Here is a 15,645-nt window from a genome sequence, read left to right as displayed (position 1 = left end):
GCTCATTAATGAAGTGTTGGGTCTCTCTGAGCTCAGGTATTCCCAGGTGCTTCAGGAACAATGTTCCATAGATCACAGATCTCAGTATAAAACTTCCTGAATGCGCCACACTAGCAGCATCTGTTGATGTCAAAACTGCACCACGTCTGTCTCCTCTCATCCGGTACGTGCTGTTGTCTTGCATACAAGCCACACACACAGAGACAAAAGGGTGATAAGCAGGTATTGAATTCTAGCTCCATAGCACTAAATACCTGAGTCAGAATGCAACCCATCCAACTAAAGAAAAAACCTCAGAGTTTGGAAAAAACGACCATTACAAAGTCACTAAAAGAACTCCTTTCTCTGGGCATCCCTTAAGACTAAAGAACTTGCCATTTTTAAGTGTCAAAAACAAGCTTCACCCCAAACTGACATGCTGAGCTGCAGACCTCCCCTTGCCTAAAGAGGGCAGAGAGATTAACACACATTAATCTCACCCCTTTGAGCTAAACTATATTCTCGTCTGACTGGGATGGTTTCACCCTGTTTCTCCTACAACAAGTTCACAAATCAATGTTTGCTGCTCGGATTAGTGAACAACAGTATTCGAGTGAGTGGTACGGTTAACCTTCGTGTCCTTGTATTTGTACAGTTGTGCACATTGTATGGAACACCTGGAATGATCAGCTGTGAACTTAGACTCTTTAGACTAAGCCCTTCTTTCAAGTTATACTGGTACCCATATTTCATCACTTACATCGGTAGAGAGAACAGACAGGTATACAGAGCCATCCACCTCCCCACATCCCTGCAATTGCCTCATCTCTGCTCAGATGAGATGGAAGAGGGAAATCACTCGGAGGTGACTGAGTTCATTCTCTCAGGACTGACAAATCGTCCGGAGCTGCAGGTACCCCTGTTTGTGTTGTTCCTACTGGTTTTTGTTATCACCCTGATGGGGAATGGGGGGATGATCTTGTTAATCAAGATAGACCCCAGACTCCACACCCCCATGTACTTTTTCCTTGGAAATTTGTCTTTCTGTGATTTCTGCTATTCCTCAACAATTGCTCCTACAATGTTGCAGAATTTCTTAGCTGAGCAGAAGAGCATTTCTCGCACTGCCTGTGCCGTGCAAATGTATTTATATTTCTTTTTTCAAGATATTGAGTGTCTCTTGCTGGCTGTGATGGCATATGACCGTTATGTGGCCATCTGTAACCCGCTGCTCTATACAGTCACCATGTCCAGGTGGCATTGTAACCTGCTGGTAGCTGGGGTGTGTGGGGTGGCATTGGCAGATGCAACAACAGGCACATACTATTTATTCCAGCTCTCATTCTGCCGCTCCAATGTCATCAATCATTTCTTTTGTGATACCCCCCCACTGCTGGCACTTTCCTGCTCTGACACCCGCATCAATGAGATTTTGATGTTTGCCTTTGCATGCTTCATTATAGTGAGCAGTGCTTTGACTGTCCTCCTGTCCTACGTCTATATAATGTCAACCATCCTGAGGATCCGCTCTGCCGAGGGACGGCGCAAAGCCTTCTCCACCTGTGCTTCCCACTTGACTGCAGTGGTCATGTTTTATGGCACCCTCCTCTTTATGTATTTCCGACCCACATCAAACTATTCCATGGACACTGACAAAATAGCCTCAGTGTTTTACACGCTGGTGATCCCCTTGTTGAACCCCCTCATCTATAGCCTCAGGAACACGGAGGTGAAAGGTGCCCTGAGGAAAGCCAAGAATAAACTCTTGACCCATTCTTGAATCTTTTCACCTGAGTCCATACTTTTCATGGCATTGGAGTTGGTTTTATGATGTAGTTGCAAAAGTATAAAATGTGTTATTGTTTATAGTTGAACCAAAGCGAATTTTGCTTCTTTCTGACACTCTGTGGTCCTTTATGTGCTCTGTGAGGATGTTGTAGAGATTGTAACTTGGTTTGTGTCCATTTCCAAGGTGGAGAAAGGTGATTTCTATCACAATGAGGTTTATTGTATCCTAAGGGCACAGCAAAACAACTGGGAGCAAGAGTAACACTCCCCAAGAGAGAGCATGGTGTGGGTGCCAATTCTGTGGCAATCTCCACAGAACAAAATAGCATGGAAACTGGGAGTTTTCTCTACAACATCACTTGATGAGACAACACTTTACTTTGAACTCACTTAGGCTCTCAAGTTAGGTATTGCTGACATTTTACCTTTTATTTCTTTGTAACCAATTTGGATCTTTACGTCTCCTTACTAGTATTCACTAAAAATCTTTCTTTCTGTAGTCAATATGTGTGTTGGATTTTTTCATCAAAGCCATTGTGTTTTGATATCAAAATATTTAGGAACCTCTACCTGGGACCAGGATTTGCAACTTGTCTGTCTATTTATTGACATACTATGACACATACCCTGGTGTTGTCCAGGATGGTGCTGGACAGTACCAGGCACACATTCTATTGGGCATCATTAGGCCCTGTGACCTACAGGTAGGTGCTCTTTGTTATTGTATTGAAAGGCAACATATGATACCCTGGTACCTGAACCCACCGAAGGTAGAGATCAAAGCCTTAGCTGTGAGTTATTTTCATAGCCCAGGTGTCCTCCCCAAGGTGCTAGCAGACATGTTAGCAGATAAGAAAGCCATCTCCTCCTCTATCTGTGTGACAGAGCAGCCTTTACCTTTCTGGAGGGAGATTCCAAAGAGGATGGAGGGAGGCTATTCTCAGTATTGGAGATGGCAAAACAAGGAGCAATGGTCTCAACTTACAGTGGGGGAAGCGTAGGTTGGATATTAGGAAAAATTCTTTCTCTGGAGGGTGGTGAAGCACTGGAATGTGTTCCTAGGGAGAGGGTAGAATCTCCATCCCTAGAGGTTTTTATGTCCTGGCTTGACAAAGCCATGGCTGGGATGATTGAGTTGTGATTGGTCCTGTTTGGACAGGTGGTTGGACTCGACTCTTGAGGTCTCTTCCAGCCCTAGGATTCTATGATTCTGTGACTCCACTCTGGTTTCTGAGCACATTAGTGCTGGTGTAGTGACTGCTGTCTCTCTGTCCTTTCAGAGGTAGTGAGGAGAGATGGAGAGGGGACATCAGGGAATCCATTTCTTTCTTGTATAGTCCGGTACCCCTTTTGAGACATATTACCAGCTGGTTACCAGGAGACGAAATGTCTATGTGAAAAGATGTTTTTTGGCTCCTTTTCCTCCTATTTTTGACCTTCCTTGATTTCCCTTCCTCCTTGATGATGCTGTTTACTTCTTTGATACAGAATTCACCACAGCATATATTGCTTGGTTTCAGACAGAGCTGTTTGCCCACATTTGTTTGTAAGATGAGTTAATAACAGCATGCAGTGTCCCTTTCCAACCTCACATACCATATTGCCACACACAATTTTTCAGGATGATACCAATACACTAATTATGAGTTTTCAGATGATACATTCACAGAGGGATTTTTAAAAGACCCCCAAAAAGTGACAAAGACTTCACACAAAGAAATCAAGCTCCTCCACAGGTTTTTTCCTACTGAAATACAAGACAAAAACACATCAGCCATTGAAATATATAACACATACAATGTGAGAGGACTGCTGCCTGTGTAGCACACCAAAAACTTCAAGCCACACCCATAACCTGCTCTAGGCAGCACAATTATAACCAGTTTGTGGGAACAGTTCCTCGATTGCACCACAACACCCTTTGAATTGTATGGGAATGTGAAGGTATCTCATCCCCATGAATCTCATTTCTCTCACCCTTCCCATGTCCAAAGAAACACACTGCAATGGCACATGGCATGTTTAATCTGCCTCTTAGATGGCACATCCTCTGGTGATGCAGCTATGGAGTGGGCCAGGCGGGAATGAATCTGGATTAGAGTCTTGTTGAATCCTGGTCTGATCTCTATGAGGTCTAGATCTAACTCTTTATCCAAGACAGCTCATGAAAAAGCACTTCCATGGATGCCTAAACAGGGGTTAAACTCAGTTGAGCCAGGGCTCTTTGATCAGTGACATTTCCTAAATTTGATGTCCCTCTGCTCTGGTTCTGTAAAGGAAGAACACAGCCCTTCAGCAAGGGGAGGTGTTTAAACAAGTAACTATTCCCCTCTCCAAACCCTCACTGGCATTTGTAAGGAGTAAAGAAGGTTTCAGTGAAGGCCAGACCTTATGTGCGACATCCCTAGAAAGCAGGGGTAAGACCATTTTCTCTTCCCTAGCATAGCCAGATTACTAGAGAGGGACAAGTAGTTGCTGCTACCACAGTGTCCAAAGGACTCAGCCTTCACTGATGCTTCTCTTTTACCTCAGAGCCAATATAAGGTCAGGCCCAGCAGCCAATCAGGTGCACCTGCTCACTCCCCTAGTTATGCCAGAACTGAGCTGTCCATGGTGCTGAAGCTCTTTTCACCAGCTGGGAGTACAGTGGTACTACAATGATTTACACGAGGCTAGTTTCTAGAAGACCACTGACTTCAATGATGTCAAATTACACGGCTGGTCTGAAGATTCCTGATTTCTATTAGGACCTTCTGAGAGCACAAGACATGGACTCATGTAATTACAGCTGGCACATCTATTTTAGAAACCCTTCCAATCTTGAAGTGAAGGGGTAATTGGTATGAAATCCACCATGTCTCTTGGCCTCTTCCCCCATCCTTGGTTGAAAACGTGTTCAGCCATTGAAGACCTGGCCCTTTGGCTAAAATAGAGGTGTGCGGATTTACACTGCTTGGGAATCTGGTCAAGGACTCCAATGAAGAGAGCTCCATGAACACAGGCAGGGAACATGGTCTAATGGGCAGTGCTCCTGTGATGGTTACATCATGGAGCATTTCTGTCCATGTCTGCCAGACCTAGCACAGTTTACGCATGCTGTGAGCATCTTCATTGGTCTAACGACTGAGACAGATCTAAGGAGGGCCTGTCGGCTTGTGGGACATCAGTGCAAGCCGGAGAGAATCCACATTCACTTTCTTCTGGCTGAACAAGGGCTGCTGGTAAGTAAAGGAAGAGAATTGCTATGTGAAATGCCCAGGAGCAGTAGTGTTATCAGCAGTCCATCTCACAAGATGAGATCCAACAAGGCTCCTTTACAGGTCAGATCCCAGCACTGAAGGCTGCAGGAAGAGAATTTTCCCCTCTTCCGTGGAGTTATATTTGCCATAGAAAGTATTAGCTTTCCACTAACTTATCAGACTCACATCCTGCCTAAGCCATGGCTCTGCAACTCCAGTAATGTTCCAAGGCAGTTCAGCCTGAGGGGAGGCCATTATGCAGCAAAGGGCATGCAGTCTGGGAGCCAGGCCCAACCCAGAGAATGGGGGGATGTGGTATCACAGGGACCCTTCTAGTATTTCTGAGCTGAACAAGTAAGTTTGGCCTCCACAAACAACAAAACACTTTTACTTAGCACCCTTCTTGAAAAGAAATGAGTGGGATGTCATAAATCCCTAACCTCATATTAGAGAAATCTGACACAACTGGCATCATTTAATAACAACAGGAGGAAAGTATGGCCAAATTAATCCCCATAGCATGAGTTACCTCAGTGGTGGCTTTGGTTCCCTGAGCTCATTAATGGGATGTTATGTCTTTCTCCACTCAGATATTCCCAGGTGTTTCAGGAATAATGTTCCATGGATCACAGATCTCAGTATAAAACTTCCTGAATGCACCAAACTGTCAGCGTCTGTTGATATCGAAACTCTACCACGTCTGCCTCCTCCCAGCAGGGATGTGCTGTTCTCCTGCATACGAGCCGCACGCACATAGAGACACCATGGCGATCAGCAGGTATTCACTTGAAGATCCCATTTGCTAAGGCCCTCAAACTAAAGGAAAAACTTCAGTGTGTGGAAAAAATGACAATTACAAAGTCATGGAAGGAAGCGTTTTCTCTGGGCCAAAAACAGTAATGAGCACAGCACACAAGTTTTACCCCAAACTGACATACTGAGCCACAGAGCTAGAGAGGGCAGAGAGATTGACACGCATTAATCTCGCCCCTTTGAGCTAAACTATAATCTCATCTGACTGAGATGGTTTCTCCTACAGCGGAGTCATAAATCACTGATAACTGCTTGGATTAGTAAACAAGTGTTCGTGTGAGTGGTATGGTTAACCTGCATGTCCTTGTATTTGTTCACTTGCACGCATTGTAAGGAATATCTGGAATGATCAGCAGGGAATGTCTGTCTCTTTACACTAAGCCCTTCTTTCACGTTATACTGGTACCCATATTTCATCACTTACTTTGGTAGAGAGAACGGACAGGTATACAGAGCCATCCGTCTGCCCACATCCCTGTAGATGCCTGATATCAGCTCAGAGGAGATGGAAGAGGGAAATCACTCGGAGGTGACTGAGTTTATTCTCTCAGGACTGACAGATCGTCCAGAGCTGCAGGTCCCCCTGTTTGTGTTGTTCCTACTGGTTTTTATCATCACCCTGGTGGGAAATGGGGGGATGATCTTATTAATCAAGACAGACCCCCGACTCCACACCCCCATGTACTTTTTCCTTGGAAATTTGTCTTTCTGTGATTTCTGCTATTCCTCAACAATCGCTCCCACATTGCTGCAGAATTTCTTAGCTGAGCGGAAAAGCATTTCTCGCACTGCCTGTGCCGTGCAAATGTGTTTATATTTCCTTTTTCAAGATATTGAGTGTCTCTTGCTGGCTGTGATGGCGTATGACCGTTATGTGGCCATCTGTAACCCGCTGCTCTATACAGTCACCATGTCCAGGGGGCTTTGTAACTTGCTGGTGGCTGGGATGTATGGGGTGTCATTGGCAGATGCAACAATAGGCACATACTATGTATTCCAGATGTCATTCTGCCGCTCCAACGTCATCAATCATTTCTTTTGTGATACCCCCCCACTGCTGGAGCTCTCCTGCTCCGACACGCACATCAATGAGATTTTGATGTTTGGTGTTGCATGCTTCATGGTAGTGAGCAGTGCTTTGATTGTCCTCCTGTCTTATGTCTATATCATCTCCACCATCCTGAGGATCCGCTCTGCCGAGGGCCGGCACCGAGCCTTCTCCACCTGCGCTTCCCACTTGACTGCAGTGGGCATGTTTTATGGCACCCTCCTCTTTATGTATTTCCAACCCACATCAAACTATTCCATGGACACTGACAAAGTAGCCTCAGTGTTTTACACGCTGGTGATCCCCTTGTTGAACCCCCTCATCTACAGCGTCAGGAACAAGGAGGTGAAGGGCGCCCTGAGGAGAGCAATGAATAAACACCTGATCCATTCGTGAATCTTTTCACCTGAGTCCATTCTTTTCATGGCATTGGGATTGGTTTATGATGTAGTTGCAAAAGTGTGAAGTGTGTTATGTTTATAGTTGAGTATTTTTTACACTCTGCCTTCCTTTATATGCTCTGGGCAGTTTTTGTACAGATTGTGACTTGGCTTGTGTCCATTTTCAAGGAGGAGAAAGGTGATTTCTATCACAATGAGCAACCATTGGCAGCTTTGTAACCTGCTGATGGCTGGGGTGAATGGGTTGGCATTGGTGGATGCAACAAAAGGCACATACTTGATATTTCAGTTGTCATTCTGCCACTCACACATCATCAGTCATTTCTCCTGTGACCTCTCTTCCCCCCCACCAACTGCTGACACGCTCCTGCTCTGACAACCATGTCAGTTAATTGAATGATGTGGGCCTGTTCTATGGCACTCTGTTCCTTATATATTTCCAACCCATCTCCAGCTATTCCATGGACACAGACAAAGCAGCCTCAGTATTCTACATGCTGGTGATCCCCATGTTGAATCCCCTCATCTACAGCCTGAGAAACACAGAGGTGAAGGGAACCCTGAGGAAAGCCATGAATAGATCCTGAAGGATTTCTTGAAAATTTTTAACTCAGTCCAAACTTTTCTTCGGATTGTGCTTGGTTTTCTGATATAGTTACGATTTTTATAAGTGAACCAAAGGGAATTTGTGCACTATCCTGATACTCTTCAGCCCTTTATGTGCTCTGGGAGGTGGTTGTAGAGATTGTCACTTGGTTTGTGTCCATTGACAAGAACGAAAAAGGTGATTTCCATCACTATGAGCTTTATAGTAATTTAAAGGTGAAGCAAAAAAAGTAAGAGTGAGGGTAACATCCCCAAGAGAGAAAGGGTGCCTATTATGTGGCAGTCTCCACAGAACTGAAGACATAATAGCATGGAAATCATGAGTTTTCTTGAGAACATCAATTAACAAGCAAATTCTGTCATCCAGGCACCAGATAATTTTACCAGATCAGCAGAGTAGCTATGAGTTCTTACTGTCTCTCAGACTCATAGAATCATAGAACTGGAAGAGGCCATCTATCCCAGGTACCTGCCCCCAGGGCAAGGCCGGCAACTATCGAGACCTTCCCGAACAGGTGGTCATTGAATGTGCGCTTATGAATATCCAATGATGAATATTCTACAACTGTGAGACAGCTATTTGTCTAACCTGCTCTTAAGCAGCCCCAGTGATTAAAATTCCACAATCTCCCCAGTGTTTAGCAATTGTGACAATGTTAAAGATGTTTTTAATGTCTAACCTAAATGTAATTTGCTACAATTGTACCCGTTGCTTCTTGTCCAGTCATCGGAGGTTAAAGAGATTACTGTTTTTTCCATCTTGTTTGTAACACCCTCTTCATGTTTGAAATCTCTCTTCATGTCCCCTCCAAGCCTTTCTTTCTCCAGACTAAGTGAATCCTGTATTTTCAGTCTTTCCTCATAGGTCATGTTTTGTAGACTTTTAATCACTTTTGTTACCCATTGTTGAACTTTTTCCATTTTTCCACAGCTTTGCAGAAATGTGGTGCCCAGAACTGGACACAATACACAAGTTCAGTCATAATTAGCATGGAGCTGAGTGAATGCATTGCCTCTTGTATCTTGCTTACAGCACTCCTGCTAATACTTCCAAAGATTATGGGCTTTTGGTTTGCTTGGTTTTTGAATCAGTGTTACACTGTTGACCCAATATACTCTGTGGGCCACTATGACCCCTACATCCCTTCCTGCACTGCTCCTTCCTAAATAGAAATTTCCCTTTTAGTGTGTGTTATTTCCTACAGGAGCTGATTGTTCCTTCCCAAGGAAGCACTTTGCATTTGTCCTTCTTGAATTTCATACTATTTTCCTATGATCATTTTGACAGATTGTCCGGATTGGTTTGAATTCTTATCTTACCCTTCAAGACACTTGCAACTTCCACCACATGGGTGTAATCTACAAACTTTATCGGGGCACTATCTATGCCAGTATCTATAGCACTGATGACATTATTAAAAAGAACTGGACCGAGAACTGATCCGCCACTGTGAGATATTTCTGGGCAGGGCTCTTTATTCTGCCCTGGATCTTTCTCAACAACTGTTAATGCCAATGCTGTAAATTTATCTAAGTTACACCATTTTATGTAGATATAATGCAGCTTGACTTACAACAGACTCCATACCATGCTGTGTTTCGGGAGGGTTGTATAACAGAAATAGTGCATATTCAATCACCTGACACCATCAGTATAGACCAGCCTCGATAAGAATCCAGGATAGAATAGTCTTTGAGGGTCACGAAGTACAGCCATTTATATGAAAGTGCTCTTCCATTGACTTAGCACGTTTATAACATGCTGGCTAAATTAACACTGCTTCATTTATCACAGAGGTCTCAATGTAGCCAGTCATGTAGCTATGTCCCCAGGCTCCCTGTTGGAGTGCTTCCTTTGTGAATAAAACATGGGAAGAAGTAGACAGGCCCTTCCCCAAAACACAGAATGATTCTCTAGACTGGTTACTAGGAAAACCAATCTAGTGAGATGCTCAGCTTTGCCTCTTCATTCCAAAAGCTATTTAATTAGGGAGAACAACTTTGGAAGGAGAGATTGCGTAAGTCTCAGAGCTCAATAGCAGATTGCTCCCTGGCTTAGAAAACAGGAAACCTGAGCACACATCTTTGCCATGCACCGGACAGAAGCAGGAAGTGAACATTGATCACCCACCTCAGAGGAAACCTCCTCATACTGGGCAAAAAAATTAAAGAGAGAGGACACCCCCAACACAAGCAACTACATTGTTGGCTTTCAATCCTCTCCTCTCTATACACACACAGTGGTTTGGGAATAAAGCTATTGCAGAATTTGTAACCTGCGTATGAATCTTTTCAGGTCAACCAAAACAGAATCACTTTTAACAATATATTTTTATTTCAGAAGAAATTTACCCATATCTAGGGTTTTTTGTATCATGGTCATTGTACCTAACATTCACAATCTAAACAATTGATTTCAAGGCCCTTTCTATATCTTAGACCTAAAGGGTTAAGACCGTAGACACTCAGAACTAGTGTGGATGATCTTAGCTTCTATAGTCAACATTACTAATTGATAAAGTGCTCCCATATTTGCTAATATTCATAGTAAAAGTAGAAGCGCCTTTCAATCCCACGCTTCCATATAATCCATTTACTATAAATACAAATATTTGAAAATTACCATGCCTTTGCAACTCTATTTTTATTTTCCATGCTTATTAATAAAAGAAACATTTCTTTGAGAATGCGGGAATTGTTTGAAATTTAAAAAATCTTAGGGTCTGTACAATGGGACATTGCTTCTGAACCATTTTGATGATGAGAGGCAGTGGTTTCAAAAGTGTTACCAGTTTATGGTACATCTGCGCAAACATAAAAATCTGGATCTGCAATTCTTTCTGCCTCCTTTTCCCCATCTTTTACTCATAATAACCAGACTTGCCAGCCTTATAACAAGGTTCATAAATATTTGAAGTTCCTTATATGGCCCTCATCAGTGTGGTACCTTAGGAAAGTGGTGAATCCACCCCTCATTTTATACAGTCATGCGACATTCTTCAGATTCACCATGTAGATCTCACACATGAGCTGAGGATATCTCTCATTAGACTCTGAATTTTGACTATTCAAGAGAACTGGGTGGATTCCCTATTTGAAGATACACTCAAAGTTATGTACACTGCCATAAGCTTACCCCATATTTTACTGGCACCTCAAACATGAAGCCTGACCCCACAAAATGGGCAGTTTTACTTTAAACACATTCTTGGCTTCCTAAATTAAAGCCAGCAACAGGGATGGACAGTATATCATTTACACATGGTGACAGTCTCTACATGTTACCAGGAATACTTTTAAAAGACTCAAAAAGAAACAGTAAAATAGAAAGAGCTCCCGAAAGGATATCAAACCCCACCATAGGCCTCTAAAATACAAGACAAAAGCACAACAACCATTGAACTATATAGGCCACAGACCCGCCATGCACTAATGTTTCACCTTAAACCCAAGGCAAATGCACGCTCAGGTCAAGCAGTCATCCAGGAGCATGTGCTCATTCCCCTGGGCCTACCCACACTGAACTGTCCATGGTGCTGCAGTTTTCTATAATCAGCCAAGAGTTCAGTGGTGCTGAGCTGATTAGCACAATCCAGAGATCTGGATCCTCGGTGTCAATAAAGCTCTGTCACATTAAACCGCCCAGGTTAGTGGGTTGACTTCATCTAACTGAGGCAGATTTTCCATGGATCTGGGATTTCAAATGTGAGCTTCTGAGACCACATGACATAGAACCTCACACACCAATTTCAGCTGGATCCTCTCATTTAGAAACATATCCAAACTAGATTTCAAGGGGGTAAGTGTTATTAAATCCACCACGTCTCTTGGCCTTTTCCCCTTCTCGTGGTTGAAAATGGGCTCAGGTTCAAACAATTGAAGATCGGGCACTTTGGCTCCAATGGAGGAGTGCTGATTTACCAGCTGGGGATCTGGCCAATGACTCCAATGAAGAGACATCCATGTACAAAGGCAGGGGACGGGGTCTAATAGGAAGTACCCATATTATGTCAAATCCTGGGACTAGTAGGAAGAGACTTGCTATTTGAAATCCACAGGACTTCACAGCGTTAGAACAAGCTGATGAAATCCCTGGTTATGAAGGATCCTATGCTGGCGAGATCCCAGCATTGAGGGACAGAGAAAGTGAATTGTCCCCTCTTCCATGGAATTATCTTTCCCATGCAAATCATGAGCTGTCAATTGAAATATCAAACTCAAATCGTCTAATCAGGCAGATAAGCAAGAGAGACCACCATGACTCATGGGGTGGAGTCCAGTGTAGGAGCCAGGCCCATGGCAGAAAATGTTGGAAAGTGGTATCTGAGGACCCTTGTGGTATTTGTGAGTCAAAATATTATATTTTTGGCCCACAGCACAAAACAAACCCTCCTTTTGTTGTCCAGGTTGACTCGTTGAATCCTCAGGGCATGAGTTACTTTGAATGTGTCCTTGGTTCCCTGAGCACATTAATTCGGTGTGATTAGCTCCTGAGCGTCAATATTCCCACTTGTTTTAGCAAGCTTGTCCCACAGGTCACAGATCTCGGTATAAAACTTCCTACACCCTTCAGATAAGCCGTTTCTTTCTCTTTTTTCAGTCACACACCCATACAGACACCACGGTGATCAGCAGGTATGGCACTCAAGAATGTCAGCGTTAATAATCCCAGCCCAAGCTCCTACCAGATCAGCTAAAGGATACAAAAACCTCTTTGGTTCGAAAAAAGGGGCAGTTTTATCTTCACAGAAGCCAGTTCTTTCTGTTGGTTTTCCTACCAACTAGAGAAAAAGCTATTTTCAGATGGTGAGATGCATAATTAGCACCATGAGTATACTTTTCCCTAATCTGAGATGCTGAGCCACAGAGCTCCCCTTGCCTAAAGAGACTATAAAGACTGATATTCATTTGCTCTCACCCCTTCTTGTGCTAAGGAATAATTTCATCACACTGAAACGGTTTTCACCCTGATTCTCGCCAGAGCAGAGTCACAAGTCAGGTTCATGATATCCATTATGAACCTGGAATCCTTCCTTTTCATTTAGTTATATCACAGGGAGAGGATAGGATGTGTTAGACATCCCCTGCCCATATCACTGTAGCTGCCTGATCTCAGCACAGAAGAGATGGAAGGCGGAAATCACTCAATGGTAACTGAGTTCATTCTCTCAGGACTGACAGATCGTCCGGAGTTGCAGCTCCCCCTGTTTTTTTTCTTCCTGCTCATTTATGCTGTCACTATGGCAGGAAATGGGGGGATGGTGTTTTTAATCACAATTGACCCCCGACTCCACACCCCAATGTACTTTTTCCTCAGGAATTTGTCTTTCTGTGATTTCTGCTATTCCTTTGTTATTGCCCCAAAGATGCTGCAGAATTTCTTAGATGAGAGGAAAAGCATTTCTTACACTGCCTGCGCTGTGCAAATGTGTTTTGATATCACTTTTCAAGATACTGAGTGTCTCTTGCTGGCTGTGATGGCCTATGACCGTTATGTGGCCATCTGTAACCCGCTGCTCTATACGGCGACCATGTCCAGGCAGCGTTGCAACCTGCTGGTGGCTGCCTGCTATGCAATGGGGTTGGTGGACTCAGTAATTAACACATATTTTATATTCCGGCTGTCATTCTGCCACTCCAACATTATCAATCATTTCTACTGTGACATGCTCCCTCTGCTGGCACTTTCCTGCTCTGACACCAACATCAATGAGATTCTGCTGTTTGCGTTCATGTGCTTGATTGTAGTGAGCAGCATTGTGACCATCCTTCTGTCCTATGTCTGTATCATCTGCACCATCCTGAAGATCAGCTCTGCCGAGGGCCGGCACAAAGCCTTCTCCACCTGCACTTGTCACCTGACCTCTGTGGTCATTTTTCATGGCACTCTCCTCTTTATGTATTTCCGACCCTCATCCAGCTATTCTTTGGGCACCGACAAAATAGGCTCAGTTTTCTACACGCTGGTGATTCCCATGTTGAACCCCCTCATCTACAGCCTGAGGAACAGGGAGGTGAAGGACGCCCTGAGGAAAGCCATGAATAAACTCCTCAGCAATTCTTGAATCATTTTAACTCAGTCCTTCTTTTGCAGTCGGGTGGGTTTTATGATATAGTTGCAAGTGTGAAGTGTGTGATTTCTGCAGTTGAATCAAGGGGAGTTTTGTACACACTCCTGCAATTCTTTTGCTCTTTCTGTGCTCTATGCAGTTGTTATAGAAAATGTTTATGTCCCTGCATAAGGAGAATGGTGATTTTTATCGTAATGGTCTATATTGTAGGTAAAGGGCACAGAACGAGACAGACTAAAAAACGTGCCATTTTTAGAGTGCCAAAAAGTGTAATGAGCACAGCACACTAGCTTCATCCTAAACCGAGTCACAGAGCAACAGAGCTCCCCTTGCCTAAAGAGGGCAGAGAGATTGACTAACATTAATCTTCTCGAACTAAGCAATAATCTCATTTCACTGAGATGGTTTCGTCCTGATTCTCCTACAGTGAAATCAGAAATCACTGTTTGCAGCTTGGATTAGTGAACAGGAGTGTTTGTGTGTGTGATATGGTTAACCTGCATATACTTGTATTTGTAGAGTGTGTGCATTGTATGAAACACGTGGAAAGATCAGCGGTGAACATCTGGCTCTGTGGACTAAACCCTTCTTTCAGATCATACCCATTTTTCATCACTTTGGTACAGAGAAGAGACTCATTTTCAGAGCCACCCACCTGCCCAAAACTCTGTAGCTGCCTGATCTTCACTCCGAGGACACTGATTACCCTTTGAGTTCATTCGCTTAGGACTGATAGATCAGTAGGAACAACACAGACAGAGACCTGCAGCTCTGGACAATCTATGTTGTCAGCCTGGTGGAGAACAGGGGGATGGGATCTTGTTAATCTAGATTGCCTCCCGACATCTCACCTCATGTACTTTCTCCTTGGTCATTTGTCTTTCTTTCATCTCTGGTATTCCATGGCACTATTCCTTAACAATTGCCCCCAAAATGCTGCAGCATTACTTAGCCAAGAAGAAAAGCATTTCATACACTGGCCATTGGCAGCTTTGGAACTTGCTGGTTGCTGGCATGGATGGGGTGGCATTGGTGGATGGAACAAAAGGCACGTACTATATATTTCGGTTGTCATTCTGCCACTCACATATCATCAATCATTTCTCCAGGCTGTATGAACCCATTACTTTCAGTGTGCCCTCATAGACTTGTAGACTGTTAATCACTTTTGTTACCCTTTGCTGGACTTTTCCAGTTTGTCCACAGCTTTCCTGTGGTGCCCAGAGCTGGACCACATACTCCGTTTCAGTCGTGATCAAAATGGAATAGAATGGAAGCACTGCCTCTTGTATCTCACTTACAGCACTCCTGCTAACACATCCCACAATAATATGGGGTTTTTTACATCAGTTTCACAATGTTGACTCATATATAGCCTGTGGGCCACTCAGACCCCTAGATCCCTTTCTGTGGTACTCCCTCCTGGACAGTAATTTCCCATTTTGTGTGTGTGTGTGTAACTCATTGTTCCTTCCTATGGGAACACTTTGCATTTGTTTTTATTAAGCTTCCTCCTATTTGCCTATAGTCATTCCGACAGTTTGGCAAAATTATTTTGAATTCCCATCTTATCCTTCTAGACACTTGCAACTTCTCCCAGCTGGGTGTTCTCTGTAACCCTTATCAGTGCACTCTCTATGCCAGTGTCTATAGCACTGATGAAAATATTACACAAAACTGGACTCAGAAATGATCCCTAA

The 15,645-nt window shown here is 43.6% G+C and overlaps 3 protein-coding genes across 3 annotated transcripts; all 3 read left to right on the top strand.

Annotated features, from left to right (window-relative positions):
- The first annotated feature begins 820 nt into the window (after positions 1-820).
- On the top strand, positions 821-1,759 carry LOC102450906 (olfactory receptor 8U9-like). Its single transcript, XM_006133568.2, has one exon. The coding sequence runs from the start codon at positions 821-823 to the stop codon at positions 1,757-1,759; it is 939 nt and encodes a 312-aa protein (XP_006133630.1).
- Positions 1,760-6,324: 4,565 nt separating this feature from the next.
- Positions 6,325-7,263, top strand: LOC102451143 (olfactory receptor 8U9-like). The gene has a single exon (XM_006133569.2). It carries the CDS (start codon positions 6,325-6,327, stop codon positions 7,261-7,263), a length of 939 nt encoding a protein of 312 aa, XP_006133631.2.
- A 5,737-nt stretch (positions 7,264-13,000) lies between these two features.
- LOC102451377 (olfactory receptor 8U9-like) lies at positions 13,001-13,939 on the top strand. Its single transcript, XM_006133570.2, has one exon. The coding sequence runs from the start codon at positions 13,001-13,003 to the stop codon at positions 13,937-13,939; it is 939 nt and encodes a 312-aa protein (XP_006133632.2).
- Positions 13,940-15,645: the final 1,706 nt, after the last annotated feature.

This window comes from Pelodiscus sinensis, chromosome 4, assembly GCF_049634645.1.
Source record: "Pelodiscus sinensis isolate JC-2024 chromosome 4, ASM4963464v1, whole genome shotgun sequence".
NCBI classification, from domain to species: domain Eukaryota; kingdom Metazoa; phylum Chordata; order Testudines; family Trionychidae; genus Pelodiscus; species Pelodiscus sinensis.
Note: the sequence above shows the minus strand (reverse complement) of the source record. Positions and strands in the feature narration are given on the sequence as shown.

Bases quoted from the DNA above. Each gene is read 5' to 3' on its own strand.
- LOC102451377 (XM_006133570.2), top strand. From the start codon at position 13,001: ATGGAAGGCGGAAATCACTCAATGGTAACTGAGTTCATTCTCTCAGGA.
- LOC102450906 (XM_006133568.2), top strand. From the start codon at position 821: ATGGAAGAGGGAAATCACTCGGAGGTGACTGAGTTCATTCTCTCAGGA.
- LOC102451143 (XM_006133569.2), top strand. From the start codon at position 6,325: ATGGAAGAGGGAAATCACTCGGAGGTGACTGAGTTTATTCTCTCAGGA.